This window comes from Eschrichtius robustus, chromosome 13 (assembly GCF_028021215.1).
Source record: "Eschrichtius robustus isolate mEscRob2 chromosome 13, mEscRob2.pri, whole genome shotgun sequence".
Classification (NCBI taxonomy): domain Eukaryota; kingdom Metazoa; phylum Chordata; class Mammalia; order Artiodactyla; family Eschrichtiidae; genus Eschrichtius; species Eschrichtius robustus.
The window spans coordinates 99,422,576-99,446,299 of record NC_090836.1 but is presented as its reverse complement, the minus strand read 5'-3'; the positions used below and the strand labels follow the sequence as shown (position 1 = coordinate 99,446,299).

General features: G+C 46.1%; 1 protein-coding gene across 1 annotated transcript; it reads left to right on the top strand.

Annotated features, from left to right (window-relative positions):
• The first annotated feature begins 214 nt into the window (after window positions 1-214).
• On the top strand, window positions 215-23,722 carry DESI1 (desumoylating isopeptidase 1). The gene is made up of 6 exons (XM_068561414.1): window positions 215-532; window positions 13,907-13,928; window positions 15,058-15,127; window positions 18,485-18,594; window positions 19,264-19,386; window positions 21,150-23,722. Exons 1-6 carry the CDS (start codon window positions 445-447, stop codon window positions 21,241-21,243), a joined length of 507 nt encoding a protein of 168 aa, XP_068417515.1. The 5' UTR covers window positions 215-444; the 3' UTR covers window positions 21,244-23,722.
• The last annotated feature ends 2 nt before the right edge of the window (window positions 23,723-23,724 follow it).

Sequence of the window (23,724 nt, the reverse complement as noted above, 5' to 3'; positions counted from 1 at the left end):
CCCCTTACGTCATCACGCATAGCGCGCACCTTTCGCGTCCAGCTGACACGCCCACTCCCGCAAGGCGCTTCCCACACCCGTCCCGAACTAACACCACCCCGTCCTCGAAGCCCCGCCCCCTCCTGGGAAACCCCGCCCCTCGCCGCCCGTCAGGACGGTACGCACATGCGCGAGAATGCGTCCCCGCCCGCGTCCCCGCCCCCGCCCCCGCCCAGTCTTCCGCGCGAACCCGGCCGGTCCCCGCTCTGTCACTTCACAGTAGTCGTTGCCGGTGGCGGGTGCGGGGGCGCGAGCAGCGCAGGACGGCCTCTCCCCCGCCCCTCAGGCCGGGCCTGGGCTCGGTCTCCCCGCTCCCTCCGCTCCCCTCTCTCGTTGGGTACGGGAAGGGCCAAGCAGCTGCCGGGTGCCTGAGGGACTTAGTGGCTGCAGCCGCCACGGGTCCCGATGGAGCCGCCGAATCTCTATCCCGTGAAGCTCTACGTGTACGACCTGTCCAAGGGCCTGGCCCGGCGGCTCAGCCCCATCATGCTGGGTGAGGGGCTGGGGGCGGGCGGGAAGGAGGGCGGGAGCCGGGCCGGAGGGTGCCGAGACGGCCGGCCGAGGTGGGGAGGCCTGGGCCATGGCTCAGGGGAAGGCCTAGAGGATGGAGAAGAGCCCCAGTAGAGAAGGTGTGGGTCTGAGGTTTGGGCCCCCGAAGCCCCTCTTGGCCCTCATCACGTTTGAATCCAGGGAGAGGGGATAAAGGAGTCACGCTCTCCCCTAGACTTTCAGAGCCACTTCAGCTGGGAGGTGGAGGAAGCCGGCGCTGGGTCCCCGTGGGTTTCCTGACTCGCTTGGGGAGCCCCCTACACTCCTTCCTCGGCGCTGTGGAGGGGAGGTGAAGATGCCTGCCGCGCGGTGCCCCTCGTGGTGAAAGGGACACTGCGGAGGAGAGACTTCCCTCCGTGCCAAAATGAAACTCTTTGTGCAGTCTCTGGGGTAGGTGGGGAGAGAAAGCTAGAGCTGCACAGGGGCCCAGCCGTTGCCCCCAGGTAGAAGTAAAGTCAGGTCTACTGGAGCCCGAACTCAAGAATTCACCAAGTTCCGCCTGACAGTGCGCTCTTCTCAACAGCTTCTAAGTTAATTGCTTTTGCCCAGGTGGTAAGAAAGCAATTCTGGGGGAGGATTGGATGCTGTTGTGTCAGTAAGGATTAGTAAGGGAAGTATTTCGGTTGTGCTCCATTAAACTACTTAACTGCCAGGAGAGAAAATCAGCCCTAGCTCAGCATAGATCAAACCTCTTTATAACCCAAATACCAAAATGTCTTGTGTAACAGGAATTGTCAGGTTTGTGATTTCAGATGATGTTGGGCAGGAAAGGATTCTGGGAATTGAAAATTGAACAGCTTTGGCAACATCCATTTGAATGGCTAGTATTTCCTGGCTTCTATGGAGACATTAGAGAATGTTTTAGTTCATGTCATGTCTGTGAGACAAGAGGGCAGAGATCAAGTAAGCAAGGCTGCTTTTGAGTTTCAGTGTCCTTGAGTTTCTAATGTGTCTTAGAGGGTTGAACTTAATCTCTTAACCCTGGGGCAATGAGTGATTCCTATATTTGGCTTCAGAATCACCTAGGGTGCTTGTTAAAAATACAGATACCTTCATTTCCAACATATATCGTTTTTTGTTTATTTTTTTAAAATTTATTTTATTTATTTTATTTTTGGCTGTGTTGGGTCTTTGTTGCTGTGCACGGACTTTTTCTCTAGTTGCGGTGAGCAGGGGCTACTCTTCGTTGCGGTGCGCGGGCTTCTCATTGTGGTGGCTTCTCTTATTGCGGAGCACGGCATGTGGGATCTTCCCGGACAGGGCTCGAACCCGTGTCCCCTGCATTGGCAGGCAGATTCTTAGCCAGTGTGCCACCAGGGAAGGGAAGCCCCCAACATATACTGTTAAATGGGAATAGAAAAAATGAAGTTGGAACAGTTCTTTAAATATGCAGTTGTGTGTTTAAAGCAAAGGATACATGGTTGTTTAGGCAAATAATTATCTGGAAGATACATAAGAAAATTGCTAACAGTGGTAGCTTATGAAAAGAGGAACTTAGGGAATTCCCTGGCGGTCCAGTGGTTAGGACTCCATGCTTCCACTGCAGGGGGCACAGGTTCGATCCCTGGTCGGGGAAACTACATGCTGCACAGTGAAAGAAAAAGAAAAGAAAAGAGGAACTTGACGCTGGGGACATACATATATTTTCTATTCAAAATAAGCAAAGTTTTTTTGGCCACGCCGCGCAGCTTGCGGGATCTTAGTTCCCCAACTAGGGATTGAACCCTCACCCTTGGCACTGAAAGCGTGGAGTCCTAACCACTGGACCTCCAGGGAATTTCTGCAAAGTTTTATACATATGGATTCTGGAGTCTTATTACACAAGTACTTAATAAGAATCTTTTGGAGTTTTGATCCAGAAATCTGTATTGTTAATAAGCTCCTCAGGTAATTCTTATGTAGCCAATCCATTATTAGAAGCTTGGGCCTAGATCTCCAGTTGTTAAAGTGAATAAGGCAAATCTGAAAGCAAACTAACAGAGTCACTGTTTGAGGAAGGTGCTAGTCACTAGTACATTACACCAGTCAAGTTCTGACTAAACTTCTTGGAATGGAGCCATTTAGTTAGCTTGGTCATAGTGAGGAGTTACTTAGGTATTTCCTAGACCCATAAATAAAAGCCTCCACCTTTACACTGGATATTTTTTTGTTCTATTATATACTAGTTATTGATTTTAGCTAAAGGGGGCCTTAGGGTCATTGGTTCATGATTCATTCAGCAGACATTGAGTGTCTACTACGTGCTAGTCCCAGTGTTAAGCTTAACTGAGAATGATGTGATAAATAAAGATGTTCTCTGTCATCATGGAGCTATTTAGTGGGGAAGACATTAAAAATAAATAAGCAAATGAAGTAATTACAAATCGTGATAAGTACTAGGTTGTGCAGGAAGCCAACTAGGTGCTGAGACAGAAAATAAGAAGAGAGACCTACTTTAAATAAGGGGATCAGAAGTAGTGACTTTTAAGTTGGGAATTAAAGGATGAGGAAGAAGTAGTCACAAGGTGGGTGGTGAGGGAGTTATAATGTTCCAAACAGAAGGGGGACTAACCTGCCAAGGCCCTCAGGCAAAAAAGAGCCTGGCCTGGTCTAGAAGTGGCCTGGCCTTTGTGGAGTTTAGTGGGTGAAGAGGAAGGTGCCATAACTGAAGGTGGAGTACTGGGACTCCCTCCCGCCCCCCAAACCTTTTTTAATAGATGTGAAATCCTAGAAGACCTCAGCCAACGTCATCAGTTTGCCACATCTGATTCCAGTGGTATTTCTGAGAACGTCACCTTGCCTGCAAATCTGATTCTCTCTTCTCTATCCCATTTTCTCATATTGCTTTTATGCCTTTTTCAAAACTAATGAATAAAGGGTTATCAAAGCTGGTAATCATTACTTTCTAGAGTTAAAAACTTATGGAAAATGGGCATTGCCTTACAGGTTCATCCTATCCAGACATCACTAACCTTAAAGTTGGGTATGTCCCAGTTCTGTTAGGAGCCATCTATTAATTTCCCATTCCTAAATATATTTGAGCCTTTAAAAAATCAATTTGCTTCCTGATTTTTGCAATGAATTCTAGAAGCATATTAATAGCTAGATTTACTGAGTGCTTACCATGTGCCAGACCCTTTTTTTCCTGAGTATGTTCATGTGTTATATTCTTCACCACAAATTTGTGAGATAGGTCCTGTTATTATCTCCATTTTTCATTTGAGGAACCCAAGATATAGGACATTAAGAAATTTGCCCCCCAGGTCACACAGCTGGTAAGTGGCAGAGCTGGGTTATGAATACAGGCAGTCTGACTTCCAGAGCTCATGTTCTCAGGTATTTTGCTATACCACCTTTCCTGTGTAATGTGTTCCTTTATAATTGATGTAAAGTAGGTACCTAGTTCAAGTTTATAAAGGCATCTCTGGCCAAGTGTTTCAAATTTGGATGAGGAAAATAGCTGGATTCAATGTGTATGTGCCATTCATAATCATAGTTTTATGATCATCCCTCCTAGCCTTCATTGTCCTGAACTAGTGTGACCTCATCAGCAGTGCCATCTTATTCTTTTTTTTTTTTTTTTAAAGGGGGAACTTCATGGGTGGAGTGGCCTGGCTCTTTAGCTAGTTATAGTAGCCTCTTATTATGACAGCTCCTCATTGTAAGACCTCCTCACTGTAAGACCATGATGCATGTCATCATTACAGTCCTGATTACACTAGATAAAGCCCAATGTAATTCCGTTCTCCCCTGAAACAATGTAGACTCCACAGTTTTACCCTGTCCAGTTTTCAGTCTTCTAGAATTGCTTCCCATGAAGGTATTCCTGCTCCACAGTCTTTCGCTCATAATGAAGACAGTCCTGGAATTACCCTTATCGCTCTAATCGAGCAGACAGCCTGATGGTGCTTTTTTTTTCATAGTTACTATTTGCCTAAGATAATTAGCTATTATAATTGTCCTTCAGTTTGTCCTTTTAATAATTTTGGCTGCTCTTTAAATTTCTTGGCCTCTTTCTGTGCTAAAGTACATAAAGATTATGGTGGAGGTTTGTTTATTTGTTTAATCGTGGTAAGGGATACTTTCTATTTGTTGATTGTTTTCCGATCTGAAGTTTGTGTGCATGTACGTGTTCCAAGATCACATTTATTTTTCTTTACAAGCCTATCTCAAAATTGTTGTCAGGTTTAAAGACTTAGGCATATGGAATGTGTGTGTGTGTGTGTGTGTGTGTGTGTGTGTGTGTGTGTGTATGCATTTCTTGGCAGAATGCAATGAAATGAATATTTGAGATTTTACACTGCTCAGTTCCTTGCTTAATTCTGTAGTACAAATAGTAATGAAATAAAAGACATGGACTCCGTCCTCGAGGAGTTTAATTAGTTAAAAGTAATGTTGTGCGTATGCAACATTAGATAACAGCACAAAAGAGATTATGATTAGTACTTCCCTAGTGATGCAGTGATTAAGAATCCACCTGCCAATGCAGGGGACATGGGTTCAAGCCCTGGTCTGGGAAGATCCCACATTGCCACAGAGTAACTGAGCCCCTGTGCCACAACTACTGAGCCTGTGCTCTAGAGCCCATGCTCTGCAACAACAGAAGCCACCGCAATGAGAAGCCCGTGCACTGCAACAAAGAGTAGCCCCTGCTCGCCGCAGCTAGAGAAACCCCACGTGCAGCAGCGAAGACCCAACGCAGCCAAATAAATAAAGTAAATTTTAAAAAAATAAAAAGTGAATTAAAAAAAAGAGAGAAATTATGATTAGATGCCAAAAAGGGGTGAGTGGTGAAACAATTATTTTAGGCCTTGAAAGATGGGACAGGCCATGGTGGGCTGGATGTGTCAGAAAGACTTAAGCAAGAACCTTGAGCTCCTGGAGGGCAGGAACTCTGACTCCCCTGTGTGTCCCCAGTGGCCTTTCAGAGCTAGTGGTCAGTAAATATTGATTATAGGAATGACTGAGACTTGAACTCAAGCTTAAAGATTAAGTAGAATTTATTTGAATCTGAGGATTTTTTTAACGTTTTAATGCCATCTATTGTGCTTTGTTTTAGATTTTTTTTGTTCATTGTGTGTACTGTTTTACATCCGTCCAGTGAATTAGTTTAGTAATCATGCAGTTTCTTTCTGGCAAAATGAAAAAACACCAAGCCCTTCGTGATCCTTCTCCTGCTTTTCTCTCCACCCTCACCTGTCTCCACATACTGAACACACTCTACATGAGCCTTTCTCAGCTGGGTTCCACAAGAGAATTAAGCACTAGGAAAAATTATCTGAGTGGCTATTTTCTCATTCTCCCAATAGATTCCTCAGGGCATAATGGCTTAATTCTCTTGCAGAACCCCAGTGGAGAAGGACTGTTTCACACAGTAACAGGACTGAACCCGTTCAGTTCTTTTTTACCTCTAGACTTTTCAAAGGCTGTGCCCTCTGCCAGGAATATTTTCTCTCCCCATCTCTTAGCCTGAATAACTTCTGCTTATCCTTGAGGTTTCAACTGAAATGTTACTTCCTACAGGAAACTTTCCCTGTCCCCCACCTCCCAAATCTTGGTCATGTGTCTCTATAATGTGCTGATAACATCCTGTAATCTCCTTTAATAGGATTTATCATTCTATTTTTAAATTGCATGTCTTCTCATCTGTGTCCACTCCCCCAGCCCCAACTAGACTCTAAGCTCCAATGGGGGCAAGAACTCTTGAGTGTATCCCGAGTTTAGCACAGTTACTGGCATTCAGTAAATGCAAACTGAGTAAGTGACAAGATGTTGCAGACCTACCTCAAAGCATTGCTACAAGGCCTGACTAATAACAACAAGCAGTGATTAAGAGGGAACCTTCCGAGTACTGAAATAAAGAACTCACAAATTAGTTATTTTTTTTTCTTCTTTTAAGTCTTTTTTTTTTTTAAACATCTTTATTGGAGTATAATTGCTTTACAATGGTGTGTTAGTTTCTGCTTTATCACAAAGTGAATCAGTTATACATATACATATGTTCGCATATCTCTTCCCTCTTGCATCTCCCTCCCTCCCACCCTCCCTACACCCTCCCTATCCCACCCCTCTAGGTGGTCACAAAGCACCGAGCTGATCTCCCTGTGCTATGCGGCTGCTTCGAACTAGCTATCTATTTTACATTTGGTAGTGTATATATGTCCATGACACTCTCTCACCCTGTCACATCTCACCCCTCCCCCTCCCCATATCCTCAAGTCCATTCTCTAGTAGGTCTGTGTCTTTATTCCCGTCTTGCCACTAGGTTCTTCATGACCTTTTTTTTTTTTTTCCTTAGATTCCATATATATGTGTTAGCATACTGTATTTGTTTTTCTCTTTAAGTCTTTTTTTTTATTCTTTTTTTTTTTCACACACACACACTGTATTTTATTTTTACAAGAGATAAATAGACTGATACCAAGCATTGTAAATGGATGACCACAACAAAAGCAACAATGATTGCAATTACCAAACATGAAATACACTCATACTATGTCGTAATATTGACATTCAGTCCAGTAATCCTCCACTGTAACAGCTCCTTTACTTTGCAGTGAAAATTGATTTGTATAGATGAAAAAAAAAATTAATTACATGGGACTGAGTGAACTGATGAGGATGATTATAATTTTTGTGACTTTGTTTGAATTCAAAAAAAAAATCCCACAAGGACTCAGAGGCAAAGAATATACAAATCAATTTTCACAAATTAGTTACTTTTGTTCTGAGAAAGAATCCTGTACTGGCTCCAAGAAATCCTAGTGCTAGAGTATTAAGTAGTTTTAAATCTACCCTTTTTTGAGGATTAAAATACCCTCTTAGTTTTTAGCAATGTTTTGTATTTGATTTTGTGATAACCTCTCTACCTAAAGGAGGGGCAACTGCCAATAGGCATTTTTTTTAGCCTATATGCACAGAGGTCCACTTATGTTATAGAAATGTATCCTTTTACCTTTTCCCACATAGATTCGACATTTACCTAGTAGTTCCAGAGAAGAATAAGCTGACTTTTTGAGTTAACCCCTTCACATTGCTGGTTATCTGGCAAGTCAGATTAAAACACTACCAATTAAGAACACTTTGTCAGGGACTTCCCTGGTGGCGCAGTGGTTAAGAATTCACCTGCCAGTGCAGGGGACAGGTTCGAGCCCTGGTCCGGGAAGATCCCACATGCCGCAGAGTTGTGGCCCATGCGCCACAACTACTGAGCCTGCACTCTAGAGCCTGCGAGCCACAACTGCTGAAGCCCACATGCCACAACTACTGAAGCCTGCATGCCTAGAGCCCGTGCTCCGCAACAAGAGAAGCCACCGCAGTGAGAAGCCCTCGTGCCGCAACGACGAGTAGCCCCCGCTCTCTGCAACTAGAGAAAGCCTGCGCACAGCAACAGAGACCCAACACAGCCAGATAAATAAATAAATAAAAAGAACACTTTGTCACTGTGGGGTGAAATCTAGGAGGTGAGCTAGGGCTACTTTTGATTTATACTAATGAGCTAATACTGCCTGCCCCTGGAGTCCCAGCAACATCACCCACTTTATGCTTATTAATAGACATTTATTTAGCACCAGCACCAGTATAGCAGGTGCTGATCTTGAGCACAACCCATAACCAGCAGGAATGTCTATATGCACAAGCTCCATTACCTTAATTGATGAGGAGGTAGTTGGAGTATTTTCTCCTTGGCTTTTATGTACTGACTTTACTCTTAGAATCAGTGGACGGCTGACTAGTGTGGACCTCACTCTACATTCGTTGTTGTTCATGATGAAAAACAGGGCTAATATCCATGTCTTCCATTTGTTTTCTTTTTTGTTTTCTTTTTTCTTTTTGGCTGCGTTGGGTCTTTGTTGCTGCACGCGGGCTTTCTCTGGTTGCGGCGAGCAGGGGCTACTCTTCATTGCTGTGCGCGGGCTTCACATTGCAGTGGTTTCTCTTGTTGCAGAGCACGGGCTCTAGGCGCGTGGGCTTCAGTAGTTGCAGCATGCAGGCTCAGTAGTTGTGGCTTGCAGGCTCTAGAGCACAGGCTCAGTAGTTGTGGCACACGGGCTTAGTTGCTTCGCAGCATGTGGGATCTTCCCGGACCAGGGCTCGAACCTGTGTCCCCTACATTGGCAGGTGGATTCTTTTTTTTTTTTTATAAATTTATTTTTTTATTTGTTTTTATTTTTGACTGTGTTGGATCTTCATTGCTGCGCGCGGGCTTTCTCTAGTTGCATCGAGTGGGGGCTACTCTTTGTTGCAGTGCACGGGCTTCTTATTGTGGTGGCTTTTGGTTGCAGAGCACGGGCTCTAGGTGCATGGGCTTCAGTAGTTGTGGCACGAGGCTCAATAGTTGTGGCTCACGGGCTCTAGAGTGCAGGCTCAGTAGTTGCGGCGCACGGGCTTAGTTGCTCCGCGGCATGTGGGATCTTCCCAGACCAGGGCTCAAACCCGTGTCCCCTGCATTGGCAGGCAGATTCTTAACCACTGTGCCACCAGGGAAGCCCTTCCATTTGTTTTCATGTGCACACCTCATAGGCTTCAAAATCAACGCAACGGACGTGCCAGCAAGCTTAGAGACATGCAGCCATCTGACCCACTCGCTCTTCAGCTTGCTGAGGAAATCCTAGTGGGAAAACAATCTGCTTCTATAGTGTGCTAATATCCACTGAGCCTAATTCACATCCCAAAATGGGCTTGTGCCCCAATTCAATCTCAAACCCCCACCATCTACTCACCTACTGTACCTCAGTCTGGCTGAAAAAATTTTTTAAATCAATTCAGTCCCACTTTACAATGCCTGTCACCCCCAGAGGAGGCCATGACCCTCGTTCTTGTCCTCATGAGAGCAGGCCACGGGGCAGCCAACCTTACGTTTCTACCTGAGCTGCTCCAACAAGTACATGGTTATATCCTTTTTTTTTCTTGTCTTTACACTGGACAAACCATGCATCTTTATTTACCTGTTTGAAATGATGTTAATAAATATTTATTCCACTCTATCATGTAAAGATGTTGTGAGAATAAGGATAACTATGAAGCATTTTAAATTAAGAAAGGATGTAAGTCCACTCAATCCATTTTAAATGTTGTTGGCTCCAAGTGTTTGGTAGATGGATTAATAAATGAAAGAATGAATAAATAAGAGGATCTTTTTTCTATAGTTTCTATCACCATTCTATGGATGGATGAGATCTTAAGCACACCTTGATGTAGTTGAATAAGGAGGAAGTATAATGTCCAGCTTACAGAAAAATTTAGTGATCAATACAGAGAATATCAAGCAGAATAAAGTAGGGTTTGTATCCCACAACGTTTGAATTGTTTTTCAGGCGTAAAATAAGTGGCAGGATGGTCTCTGAGGGCTCTCTCCAAAAACCCATTATTTTAGTAGGGCTGGGTTTGAACCGGTGCATCTGTACCTGCCACCTGTACACCTGGGTCATTGAACATGGGCATCTGAGAAGGCAGTAGCAGACTCAGGGTGCAATATGCCAGGGTTGCAAAGTCATTTGAGTAACAAGCCAGGGCAGCCAAGGTTGGGGTTAAGAACTTTGGCCTCATTAGCACTGTGTGTCAGCCACAACAGCTGTGCATGTAGCATCTCTGTTCCAGGTTCTTTGCTAGGCGCTAGAATTGCAAAGATGCATAAGAAACTGCCCTTGTCCTTGAGACAATTATAGTCTGATGAGGGAAAAAGACATGTAAATAGGTAGTTTCTATACCAAGGTACTATGAAAGGAGCCTTAACACTTTCAAATCATGACGCCTAAAAGAAGAGTTAGTTTTTGTTTGTTTGTTTTTATTTGGCTGCATCGGGTCTTAGTTGCAGGATCTTCGTTGCGGCACGTGGGATCTTCTGTTGCAGCACATGGGCTTTCTTCTAGTTATGGCACGCAGGCTCAGTAGTTGCGGCACGGGGGCTCTAGAGCCCGCAGGCTTAGTTGCCCCGTGGCATGTGGGATTTTAGTTCCCCGAACAGGGGTCGAACCCAAGTCCCCTGCATTGGAAGGCGGATTCTTAACCATTGGACCACCAGGGAAGTCGCAGAAGAGTTAGTTTGTGGGGGGCATATATTATGTGCCAGGCACTGTGCTGGGCCTATTTTGTGTGTCATCTCTTTTAACCTTGGAAATGTTATGAGGTAGACACTATTACTATGCTTTTTTTTTTTTTCCTGACAGAACAGGAAACTAAGGTTTAAACAATGCCATCCAGAAAAACTTCCTGCAATGATGGAAATGTTCTAGATCTGCACTGTCCCATCTCTAACTGCTAGCCACATGTGGCTACTGAGTGCTTGAAATGCAGTAGTCAACTGAGGAACTGAATTTGTTCTTTTAATTTTAATAGCCACACGTGGTCAGTGACTACCATACTGGACAGCTCAGGCTTAGAAAAGTTCTCAACTTCTACAAGTTCATCTATATGATCTGGTCCTCGATTACCTCTGCTCGTCTCCTACTTTTCTCACCCAGTCTAGCCACTCACGCAGTCTAGCCACACTGGCCTCCTTAAAGTCCCTCAGATACACCCAGCATGTCCTGCCTCTGCATGGCTCCCTCCCTTGCCTCCTTCAGGCCTTTGCTCAAATGACACTTTCTCAAAGAGGCCCACCCTGGCCATCCCTGAAACTCCCAGTGTCCCTTACCCTGCTCTTATTTTTCTTTATCACTCATTATTGTTAACCTACTATGATTTATTATGTTTATTATTAGTATTTATTGACTGTCCTATCTCCCCACCCTGTAAATACAATGAAGGAGGTTTTTTTTCATCTCCTTTGTTTACTGATGTAAACAAGAATATTGCCTGAAGTATAATAGTCACTTCATAAGCATTAGTTCACTGACTGAACTGATTGGATTCAGACCTGGCCTCAGACTGGATTCAGTTCCACACTAGAACCTGTGTTCTTGTTCACTACACTGTACTTCTTCTCATACAAGTATAGTGTTTTTCCCAAAGTAAATGAGAGCAGGAACAGTCAAGAGAAAGCAATATCCCTTATATGTCTAGTTTCATGCATCATTGCATGTCTCCAAGGAAATGAACAACAAATTGCTGCCATTTAGACAGCAAGCTGTTTTATAAGTGGCAGTCCAGAAGAGCACATCAGCTCTATTTAAAATGCAATGTTAGGGCTTCCCTGGTGGCGCAGTGGTTAAGAATCCGCCTGCCAGGGAAGTCCCTAACGTTGATTTTATTTATTTATTTATGGCTGCGTTGGGTCTTTGTTGCTGCACGCAGGCTTTCTCTTGTTGCGGCGAGCGGGGGTTACTCTTCGTTGCGGTGCGCGGGCTTCTCATTGCGGTGGCTTCTCTTGTCGTGGAGCACAGGCTCTAGGCATGTGGGCTTCAGTAGTTGTGGCTCACGGGCTCTAGAGCGCAGGCTCAGTAGTTGTGGTGCACGGACTTAGTTGCTCCGCAGCATGTGGGATCTTCCCGGACCAGGGCTCGAACCCATGTCCCCTGCACTGGCAGGCGGATTCTTAACCACTGCACCACCAGGGAAGCCCCTTCTTTTATCTTTTGAAAGTCTTTACCTTTTTCCCCAAGGAGGCTATCATATGTAATATCTCCATTTATCAAACTTCTGTGTACCACACACTGTGATGCTTTATACAGATTATCATTACTGGTTACAACAACTTTGTATTGAAGGAACTGTGGCTCAAGTTGAGTAAACTTGCCCAATATCCACCGCTAGCAAAGGGAAAAAGCTCAGCTCTGAACCTATGCCATATCCTTAACTGCCTCTGATGACACTATGCTGAGCCATCAGTAGGTTGTCATGCAGGACCCATGGTTTCTTCTGTCTCTTCCAAAAAAAAAGAAAATTAGGCTACTGTTATCTTATTTTAAAAGCTTTCTTACAGGGGCAAAATAGTGCAACTTATGCAAAGGGAGAAGTGTAATCATATCACCTCTCCTTCCACACAGTGCCTAGAGTTTCATCCTTTAGAAAGTCACAGGGCAAACACTGAAGCATTGAAAGTATTCAATTCAGCAATCAATAAACAGTTACCATGAAATTATTACCAAGGGTGAATGAGTGACGTTTGATAGTGTTCTCATGTCTTTCACTGCCCTTCCTCTTCATCCTTAGCACTGTTGAGTCTCCCGTGGACTACTGCAAAGGCCTCCTCACTCTCATCTGCTCTCTCTACTCTCTGCCCTCCAATTCATCTTCTATTCCTATAGTTATCTCTTAGAAGATACAGTTATCATTTAAAAACATGGATCTGATTAGGGCACTCTACTGCCTAAAAACCTTCAATGCCCCACAGTGTAGGGCAGCCTTCAGTCCAGGTTTGCTCTACTTTGCTCACACCCTTGCCTGCCACTTGTCCTCTTACCACCATCACTGCACCCTCTGCTCTACCCTGCAAGACCTTAGTCTTTTTCACAACTATGCATTTGCACATACTATTCCCGCTGGCACAAATGTCCATCCCTCCCCCGTTTGTTCACTGGTTGAATTGCAGCTCGTGAAGGTAATTCTTTATTATGTTTACCACTATTATGGAGCCTATCAACATTGTGTCTTAGTTAGTTACGTGTGTCTCTCTCTTTCCATTTGACTTTGGGCTCCTTGAAGGCAGGACAGTAATCTGTTCATATTTGCATCTCCATACCTCACATCATTTCTGGCGTGTAGAGGTGTAGAATACATGTGCATTGACTCTTCAAATGGATGGCATCTGCAGTTTGCTCTCTCATTTTCTAAAGGATTTCACCTCACATATGCTCCATGAAGAAGTGGACAATAGTTTTTCTATACTATTTTTAAGATTTTTTTTTCTTTTTTCTTTTTTTTTTTTTTTTGCTGTGGACCATTTTTAAAGTCTTTATTGAATTTGCTACAATATTGCTTCTGTTTTTTTATGTTTTGGTTTTTTGGCCACGAGGCATGTGGGATCTTAGCTCCCCAACTAGGGATTGAACCCACACCCCCTGCATTGGAAGGCGACGTCTTAACCACCGGACCGCCAGGGAAGTCCTCTATACTATCGTTTTGCTTTATCTCTGTAGATGAGACAAAGAAATTAAAAAGGCAGAGTTGAGTTGACCCTAAAGGGGAAAGAAAAGCAGACATAAAATTGGGTACCTCTATACCAGTGTTCCATCTTGCATTCTGCTTAAGGATTCTGATTATTTTTTCAGCTTATTTAACACAACATACCATGTCACGACCTAAGGACCTTATTGGAGGAGAATTGCATTCCTAGAAAGTCCCCCAGGAGGTTTATAATGGGTTACTCTGGGTTTGACTGATGTTCTGAATTTACTCCGGCTGGGGGGCCAGTTAGTCTAGTCCCAAGTGGTTAAATCTCTTCTTTTTTTCTCCACAGGGAAACAGCTGGAAGGCATCTGGTAAGTTGGGTGGGACTCCTTACATTGGCTGGTTTATGAAACCAAATAGCACCCATGCATTTCAGGTTCCAATCTGTGGCTTCCAGTTTGAAACCTAGCTCTCTCAAGTCACAAATCTTCAAGTTCTAAAGCAGTGGTTCCCAGCCAGGAGTTATCAGTGTCTCGAGACTTTTGAGGTGGATGGGTGAAGGCTAGGGATACTGCTATAAACATCCTACAATGTACAGGACACCCCTCCACAGTGAAGAATTTTCCAACCAGAAATGTCAGTGGTGCAGAGGTTGAGAAAGCCTGTCCTAAGGAAAGGCGGAATGATGTCATGCACACCCCTGACCAAGCTTTCTAACTGTGGAAGTCACGAGTATCCCACATGTCTGTCTTAGAACACATTCTACTTTGGTCTCTCAGACCCATCCCTGTCAGACACAAGGTGGTGGCTGGGCTCAGTTCTATTTCTGAGAAAACCTTAGGTCAGCGTTCTGTCTGGATCCTAGAGCCTGCTGACGTATTGGTTGACCAGAATGACCCTTTGCTTTGTTTGACTCAAACCAAGAAGTAATATGAGCACCTTCACCTGAAATAGTTTCACACTTATCATCTGGTCTTTCTCTCAGCATGGTCCAGGTTAACTGCTCCTGTTAGTTTAAAAAGTCTGGGAACACACCTTGGTCTGCAGAGATTTATTTCAGTAATTGATTTGTTAATACTGGGGTGAATCTGTAAGGACTCCTCTCTGCTTACACGATCTACAGCGGTGGTTCTCAACAAGGGACAGTTCTGCCCCCAGGAGACCTTTGGCGATGTCTGGAGACATGTTTGTCGTCACAGCGGAGGCAGGTAATGCTAGTGCCATCTAGTGGGTGAAGGCCAGGATCTGCTGAACATTCTAGAATGCACAGGACAGTCCCCACAACAAAGGATTAGCCAGCCCCAAATGTCAGTAGTGCCAAAGTTGAGAAACTCTGGCCTGTGGTATTTATCTTACCTTTGTTTGGTTAGTTTTATAAAGATGTTGACCTTATAAGTCATATCCTTAGGCAGAAATCACTCTCATTGCAGTGTGGTGTTTGCTTTTTCTTGGACCAGTTTTAAGCTTTCTGGCTTATTCTGCCCCTTCTCTGCGTTGCAGGCATACCTCCATAGTTGTACACAAGGATGAGTTCTTCTTCGGCAGTGGCGGTATCTCCAGCTGTCCACCGGTGAGTGTCTTCCCCCACCCTGTCTGCAGTCTCGGGTTCCCATAGACCAGGAACTTTGTTCTCCTCTATAGTTCTGGCTTCTAGCCCAGTGTATACAGGCCTGTGGCATAGTTCCTCATGGTGACCTTAAGACTCAGCTCAAGAATACCCTTCCCAGATCTTGTAGCTAGCTACCCTCCTCTCTGCTCCCATGGTACTTGTGGTCTCTCTGTGTCACACTGAGCATGTTGTGGTGAAATGGGCTGTTCCTGAGTCTCCAGGGGGAGCCCTGTGTAAGCTCCTTGTAAGCTGAGACTGTCTCATTCTTCGATCACCATCACCAGCTCAGTGCCTTGTGCATGGTATGAACTCAGTCAATGTGAAGCTCAGTCAATGTGAACTATGAGGGCTCTGAGAGGTAAAGTGAATTGCCCAAAGTTACATGGCCAGTTACTGCACCAGTACTAAAACTCAGGTCTCTCTGACTCCAAGCCCATGCCCTTTTCCAGAAAATTTCTGTTGGAGCTGTCTAAGGGTCGTCACAGGAGGTACTCAAGCAAAGACCAAAAAACCATTCTTTTTTTTTTTAATTTATTTATTTGGCTGCGTTGGGTCTTCGTTGCTGCGTGCAGGCTTTCTCTAGTTGCAGCGAGCAGGGGCTACTCTTTGTTGAGGTGCGTGGACTTCTCATTGTGGTGGCTTCTCTTGTTGCGGAGCATGGACTCTAGACACGCGGGCTTCAGTAGTTGTGGCATGTGGGCTCTAGAGCGCAGGCTCCGTAGTTGTGGCGTACGGGCTTAGTTGCTCTGCGGCATGTGGGATCTTCCTGGACTGGGGCTCGAACCCGTGTCCTCTGCATTGGCAGGCGGATTCTTAACCACTGTGCCACCAGGGAAGTCCAAACCATGCATTTTTTTTTTTTTTTTTTAAATTGGAAACGGGCGGAGGAGAAGGACTTTTTTTTTTTTTTTAAAGAATTTTATTTATTTATTTATGGCTGTGTTGGGTCTTCGTTTCTGTGCGAGGGCTTTCTCTAATTGCGGCAAGTGGGGGCCACTCTTCATCGCGGCGTGCAGGCCTCTCACTATCGCGGCCTCTCTTGTTGTGGAGCACAGGCTCCAGACGTGCAGGCTCAGTAATTGTGGCTCACGGGCCTAGTTGCTCCGCGGCATGTGGGATCTTCCCAGACCAGGGCTCGAACCCGTGTCCCCTGCATTGGCAGGCAGATTCTCAACTGCTGCGCCACCAGGGAATCCCCAAACCATGCATTTTGATACTTATAAATGAGAAGTCATTTTTTTTATCTCTTCCTCCCACTGCCCCCCCCCCACCTCCTATAACAAGTCCTTTGTTAAGCCCAAGTCTGTTCTACCTTGTAAGTGTATCTTAAACCAGTCTAATTCTCTTCATCTCGTCTCATTTTTCCAGAGCTTTCACCTTAATCCAGGCCACCCTCATTTCTAGCCTGGACCACAGAAATTCATCTACTCTTCCTTCTCAGTCAGTTCTCCGTACAGGTGGCAAAGTGATTGTTTCAGAATGAAAATCTGATCATGGCATTCCCCTGCTTAAGTCAGTACTCTGCCCGTTGCTCTTGGAATAAAAACAAGAAAGCTCAGCGTAGCCTACAAGGCCCCATCTGATCTGGTCTCGGTCTCTCTCTCTGGGTGGCCTCTTTGCAGGTTGTGCCCTTCCCCACACCCCTCTTCTCATTCCTTGAACACACCTTGGACGTTTAAACCTGTCCTCTGACTTCAGTCTACCTCCCTCATCCTTCATGTGGTTATGCCTCTCCATTCTCCAGATGAACTCAATGTCACTTTCTCAGCCAAGTCTTCTCTGACCCTTCGGACTAGGAAGGTCCCCTGTCTTAAGTACTAACGGCAGTACTTTTTCCAACAAGACCCTATCGCAGCTTGTAATTATACATGGTTTATGGGATTTTTTTGTTTGCCTTCCCTGATAGACTGTAAGCTCCATGAGGGCAAGAATCTCATCTGTTTTGTCCAATGCCTAGCATTAAGGCCTGGCACATAGTAAGTTCTCAATACATATTTGTCATGTGAGTGAATAATAGGGGGTTGAATAATGACCTTTTAGTTTCTTGCAACTCTGACTACAATAATTATCCTGCTCACCATGTTTTCCCCAGTGCCTAGAACAACGTCAGGCACATAGTAGGTGCTCAATAGCTGCTATTGTGTGAATTTATGATCTTTTCAGGGAGCTCTGCTCTGGAGTACTCTCCCTTACTCCTCAGCCCATTCCCAGCTCTCTCCTCTTCAGTGACCCTGTTGCTTTCCCCTTGGCTGGTTTCCCCCAGGACCTTGGTCTCTCCTTGAGTCTGCTATGGCAGTCTGTTAACCCATGGCTGAGACTTTTCTGTAGGCCTTTCAGGGACCATTAACTCCCTTGCCAGGGGAACCCTATCACCTCGTTAAATTAGCCTCACAGATAAAAAAGGAACTGAACTGTAGAAATATTTGCCAGCCTGCCAGCTTCCTCACAGTTCTTCACATTTTCCCAGTGTTACAAGGGATAACAAGTGTGTCACAAAAAAAAACTGGCTGCATACATTATGAATATAGGCCTGGAAAGATGGCCTGTCAAGTGTGAGCCATTTCTAGTCGTCCTGTTCTGCCCTCGTGAGTAGGCATGTTGGGGCCAAAGGGAGACTTCAGATTCCGGGTTTCTATCCTTTTATCAACTGAATGAATGGACAGTGTCAGGAGTCTGACCTGCAGGAGACTAAGCTTCCCAGGGCCCCGCCAGAAACAGGACACCTGACTTCTTAGCCATGTTGCCAGCACATGGCGATGGAAAGTCTCCAGGGAGCTCTAAGCCATTATAACCTTGACACAAATAGGAACTAACTCTTGGGCTTCCCTGTGGCTCAGTGGTTAAGAATCCGCCTGCCAATGCAGGGGACACGGGCTCGAGCCCTGGTCTAGGAAGATCCCACATGCCGTGGAGCTACTAAGCCCATGCACCGTAACTATTGCGCTTGCGCTCTAGAGCCCGCGAGCCACAACCACTGAGCCTGCGTGCCACAACTACTGAAGCCCGCGCACCTAGAGCCTGTGCTCTGCAACAAGAGAAGCCACCACAATGAGAAGCCCGCCCATCGCAACGAAGAGTAGCCCCGGCTCACCGCAACTAGAGGAAAGCCCGAGTGCAGCAACGAAGACCCAATGCAGCCAAAAATAAATTTAAAAAGTAAATAAATTTAAAAAATAATAATAACTCTTCATCTGCCCTGGGTGCTCTGAGAGTTAAAAGTTGTTGGAACAGAGCATTTGTGGTCTTCCATGGGAAGCCACATGAAAAAATTCAGTGGAGAGAGTGATTTACTGACTTTCTTTGGGTTGGCTTTTTTAGGGAGGGACGTTGCTTGGGCCCCCAGATTCTGTGGTTGATGTGGGGAGCACAGAAGTCACAGAAGAAATCTTCCTGGAGTACCTGTCCTCCCTGGGGGAGTCTCTGTTCCGGTGAGTGGAGACAGGGGTGGTGGTTAGTTGTGTCTGTCTCCCCCACTAGGTGATTGGCCGCCAGAGGGCAGCCACCAGGTCATTTCCCCCAGATCACTCAGCGCAAGGTCTGACCCGGCATTTGCTGAATAAATATGAAGGGAAAGCAGTTAATCATGACACAAAAAGAGCTCAGCATTGCCTCCAAGGCCACCGTTCCATCCCAGCATATGTACTGCTGAAACTTTTGAGGAAAGGAAGGGCTGTTTATTCCTTCTGATTAAAGTCAGCTGCTGCTATTTCAGCACATGCTGCCCTCAACAGCAGTATTTTATCCTGAAAAGCAAAAACGGGGTTTGTAGAGAGGTTGGGATAAAATACAAACTTGAGCATATTTTCTCTTAAAGAAGCTTTAGTCAATTTGAAGTGTTAAACTCTAACCCTGTAGCTCTGCTTTTGTGAATATAAAGATTCTCCTGAAACTGTGGAGGAGCCAAATGTTTTTATTTCATCCTTCCCTTAAAATGCCCAGAGTGGCAAATCAAGCACTCCTTTTGGAGTGTAAGAGAGGGGAAATCACCGTCCCCAAATTCAGCTGTGCTCACCATTCTGTTACCTGGTTTGAATGGTTTCCCATACATGGCTGCTGACTTTCATATCTGTTTCCCAAACCTTTCTCACGATGTACAGAGGTGAAGCCTACAACCTCTTTGAACACAACTGTAACACCTTCAGCAACGAAGTGGCACAGTTCCTGACCGGGCGGAAGATCCCTTCTTACATCACCGACCTTCCCTCTGAAGTTCTCTCCACGTAAGTGGCCTCTGTCTCTGTCTCTGCCTTTGAAATCCCCATTCACGGACAGGGCCTCTCCTCTGGCCCACATCTGCCCCCACTGTTCTCAGCAGAATCCTCCCAAGCTGGGTGGGGTGTCATGATGGCAGCTTCTAACATAGAAGGCCACCATTCTTTCTACTCTCGGATGCTCACCTGTGTTACCTTCACCCTCCTTGGAGTTGGACCAACTCTACCCTGACCTGAGTGCAACTGCAGAACTTAGAAACCCAGTTGACACTGGCCCCAGTGTTTGTACAGACTCCTGGCATCTGTCTTTCCCATTGCACATGAAGCACGCCACTCCCCAGACGTGCCCGCTGCCTTTTAAGTCAGAGACGAGCCGAGAGTAGGTCAGAGAATTAGTAGGGTGACTTGTTTTGAAACTGTTGTTCGTCCTTCTTCCCCTGCACCTTGAGTTCTTTGACACCTTCAAAGACAACCTCCCACTCGCCCTCGTACCTCGTAGCGCACAGTCAGCCCTCGGTAGATGTTTTCTTCAAAAACACTGTGTAGCCCCTCCCTCCCTGATGTGGTCCAAGCTTTGTGGGCCATCATCCGGGCACCCCAATGCCATCACACCCCTCCCTCCCTTTGCTGTTGATTGCGTTCAGGCAGCCTCTGCCCACTCTAAGACCAGGTCCATTTGCTGACTCTGACCCAGTTTCTCCTGAACTGGGGACCTGTTCAGCAGGGATCCTGGCAGGTTTAGCAGACTCAGCAAGGTGAGCTGTTCTTCGCGCCCAGGTAGGAGCCCCTCAGGACAAACTCACACAGGAAAGAAGGCTACTGTCTGTGTCAAGCTGGTGAGGAGAGCCCCATGTCCCAGTCCTGGCCCTGCCTTCCTGTTCCTTGGTGGGTGTGTTAAACACCACAGCATTGCTGAAGGATCTAGGTTATTGGGCCCTGAGCAAACCCGAGTAGCTGGAATGTTCTTGCTGTTATTATTTGATGGGTGGGGTTCCTGGACTTGTCGGAATTGGGGTTAGTATTTCTTCATTTCATCAGTTTATGCTTTAGAAAATTTCATTTCCTTTGAATTTGGGGATGGTTTTCAAAAATGGCAGTATCACCGAAGAAAAAGAAAGCCAGTGACTGAGATGTGTTGTGGGCAACCAGATTTAAGGTTGCAGTAATCTTGGAAAGTCTCTAAGACTACAGTGTTTGTGGTCTTTTGTCCAGCTAAGCTACTCTGAGAGCGAACTGGGAGCACTTTATACAGTGGCATTAACACCTTCTGACCTCCTGCACCTGTCATTTTTCCTGAGTATTCCCTGTACTCCCTAGAAGACCTCAGTTCCCTGAGGAGTCCAATTATGTGCCATCCTCACTTGTGACTTTTTTCTTTTTCATATCCTTTTTCTTTTACCTCAGCTTCCTCACTTAAACTTTATCTTCTTGTACCATGAGAATTAAAAATACAAGTACAGAAAGTACAGAAAGCTCTAGTTCCCAGTATGTGACCAACCTTTTCAAACCACAGCTAACCAAGAGGCAAAGGTAGTACGATGGTAGCATTTACTAAGGAGGGGACACCAGGAGTAAAACTGCAGAGCAGCTATGTAGAGATCCCCTCTATGGAAAAGGATGTCTGAGGTAGGTGAGAAAATTAAATGGACTATAGCGAACTTTTTCCTGGCGTGGCAGTGCTGCTGCACGTGTGGGCAGAGCTGGGCGCCGGCCGGCTGTGTCAGTCTGCGTCCAAGAGCCCGCTCCAGCTCCCGCATCTGTTCTCTCTGCAGGCCCTTTGGACAGGCCCTGAGGCCCCTCCTGGACTCCATCCAGATCCAGCCTCCCGGAGGGAGCACAGTGGGCCGACCCAACGGCCAGAGCTAACAGGACTGCATGGGACCGCCCTGCCTCAACAGGGCTTTTCCTTTTTAAACAAAACAAACCCTACCAGATTTCTATTTTATAATTTTACATCGGAGCTAACAACCAGGGAACGGCTTTTTAAATTTCCCAGGGAAGGAGGTCGTCAGGCTGCGTGTAGGACAATGCTGCTAAGAAACAGAACAAAACGCCATCCCTTCTAATAGTATTATACTAATTTATTAAGGCTGTCTTGTCTGTGAGTTCACTTTTGACGCTGCTTCCTAAGCGTCCTCCACACTGGAGAAACAGAGGGGATTTGTTTAAGCAGAAAGCAAGAGACACAGTCTAGGGGAGCCCCAGCCCAGAACCTCTTTCCAGAGAATGCCCACGCTCTACCCAGGTTGCCACCACCTGTGGGACCCAGGTGAGTTTTACATTATCCATGACCTGGAAGCGGTTACTCTCCACCATTAAATGAACCAAAGGATTTGGTGCACATGGGGCCAGTTTCAGGATGACTAACCTAACCTAAGTGAACTCTTTAGCCATGATCTCTCTCACCTTCCCTCTCCTCCCCCAAGCAAGGCCATGGGGCGGGCTCAAGATGGAGGGGGAGTAACAGCAAGTGTCAGGCCAGAGGAAACAGGATAAAGCCATTCCTCCCTCCACCTAGACTGATTGCCAGCCCTCTGACATCAATCTTGGAGAACCTGCTTTGCTGTCTACAGGCATAGCTGACCTGTCATAGTTAATGAAGGTCTGGAGCAGCAGAGACCTTTTGTCTGCAAGTAATAATGTAGGTTATTTGCAGTCACTGTACCCACCCCACCCAGACTGATATGCAGTGTTCAGCTAGGGACCAAGGGGGAATGATTCCCTGCTCTTGGAAAATATCCCTGGTGTAGAAAGAATAATGATGCAGAATCAAGGTGGCAAGAAAATTTAGAGTTATTTCTGATAGGGGTTTTTACCTTATCCTAAATGTGTTTTGAAGGCACGTGTTATTTCTGGTGTCATTCTGACTTTAAAGAAGCAAGGTTGAGGGCATGAGTGGGCATTTTCATAAAGAGCTGCTGCTAGGAGCTTATAGGCAAAGAATAATCTGAAAGTTTCTAATCTGGAGAGGCTTTCATATTCTCTTTCTTCATGTGAACCTCCTTTAACTTGGGAGAGTGAATGTGGAGAAGAACTCAGAGCTGCGTGGTACCTGAGTCCCTGCCCTGGCATCCTCGGGCCCCTCATGCCATGGCTCCTGCCACTTCTCAGACTTGAATTATGTTCTCTTTCCTGGCGTCTGGCCTGCAGCAGGTGCCTTTCCTCACCAAAAAGCTGCTGCTCACCTCTGGCCTCATCTCCTCCCATCTCTGCCATTAGCCGTGGCAGTTGGCCTCATCAGGGTCTCAGCTAGAGGACAAGATGTTATTCTGCCTTAGTGTTTGCCTGTGACCTGACCAGGGCACGTCCATGATGACTAGCTGTGATGTCAAGTGACATTTTGGAACTGTTAAGATTGGAAGCCAAACCAGTGAGCACTTTAATTCTTCTCAAGACCCACTGATTTGCCAGTGTGCATGGTAATAATACATTAGAGCAGAAACTATCAGGGGCTGTTATTTAATGTTGACCGACTGGCAGAAGTGGGCCATGGAGAATGGGTTTCAGGCTGGCTTTCTCCTGGGAGGGCAGCATGTGGATCAAGGCCATTGCTCTGCTTCTCAGCTGCTGGGTTTCTCTCCTTTTTCAGCTTGCCTTGCCCAGCCCTCTCTCTCTTCCAGGCTCCTGCTCCAGACCTCCCTGCCCAGGGCACTCAGCCCTGGCCAGAGCATGATGGGCATCACAAACTCCTTCTCTTCTCTCTCCTCCCACATCCAGGCTCCGCTGATTTCTCTCCTTCCAGTAGTCACCTCCAGACCCAGGGCTGTACCACGAAGTTAGCCTGAGTGGCTCCCCTGAGAGGCTTTGAGTCACTTGGTTCATTGAAAGCCACCCTTCACGTGCAACAGCCACTTGTGCCAATGCCTGTGCCTTAGGGTTTGTGGGGGGAGAAGGAGGGATCAATAAGCCGTCTTCTCAGCTCTGCAGGAAGGCAAGCCCTCCCTCCCCCACCCTAGTCCCACCATCACTAGCTGGAAACCTGGTCTCAGGCTAGGAACCCCCCCAACCCCATCCTCACGGTTCTCTGTCTATCCCAGAGCCTCAGGAGCCTGCTCGCTGTGACCAGCTAGCTCCACACGGGCGTGCGCAGGCAAGCAGAGCGAGAAGGAAGATGTGTGTGATTGTATCACACGGGTGGACACCTCTATCGAGGTCCGTTGGTTTAAAGGGACAGGGAAGGAGGAGGAGGGATGAGACTGTCACCCCCTCCCAGAAATAAAGTTTGTACCTTTGAGATTCCTTTTCGCCCTTGAAGTCAAACTAATAATTGTGTCTAGTACGGAGGTGTTTGCTGTTTTTCTTTGGTATTTTTTCTAATGCAATAAACTCATTTCTGCCTGCGGCATC

Bases quoted from the DNA above. Each gene is read 5' to 3' on its own strand.
- DESI1 (XM_068561414.1), top strand. From the start codon at position 445: ATGGAGCCGCCGAATCTCTATCCCGTGAAGCTCTACGTGTACGACCTG. The intron at 533-13,906 runs GTGAGGGGCTGG...TTTTCTCCACAG, and splicing joins GCTCAGCCCCATCATGCTGG to GGAAACAGCTGGAAGGCATC. The intron at 15,128-18,484 runs GTGAGTGTCTTC...TGGCTTTTTTAG, and splicing joins GTATCTCCAGCTGTCCACCG to GGAGGGACGTTGCTTGGGCC.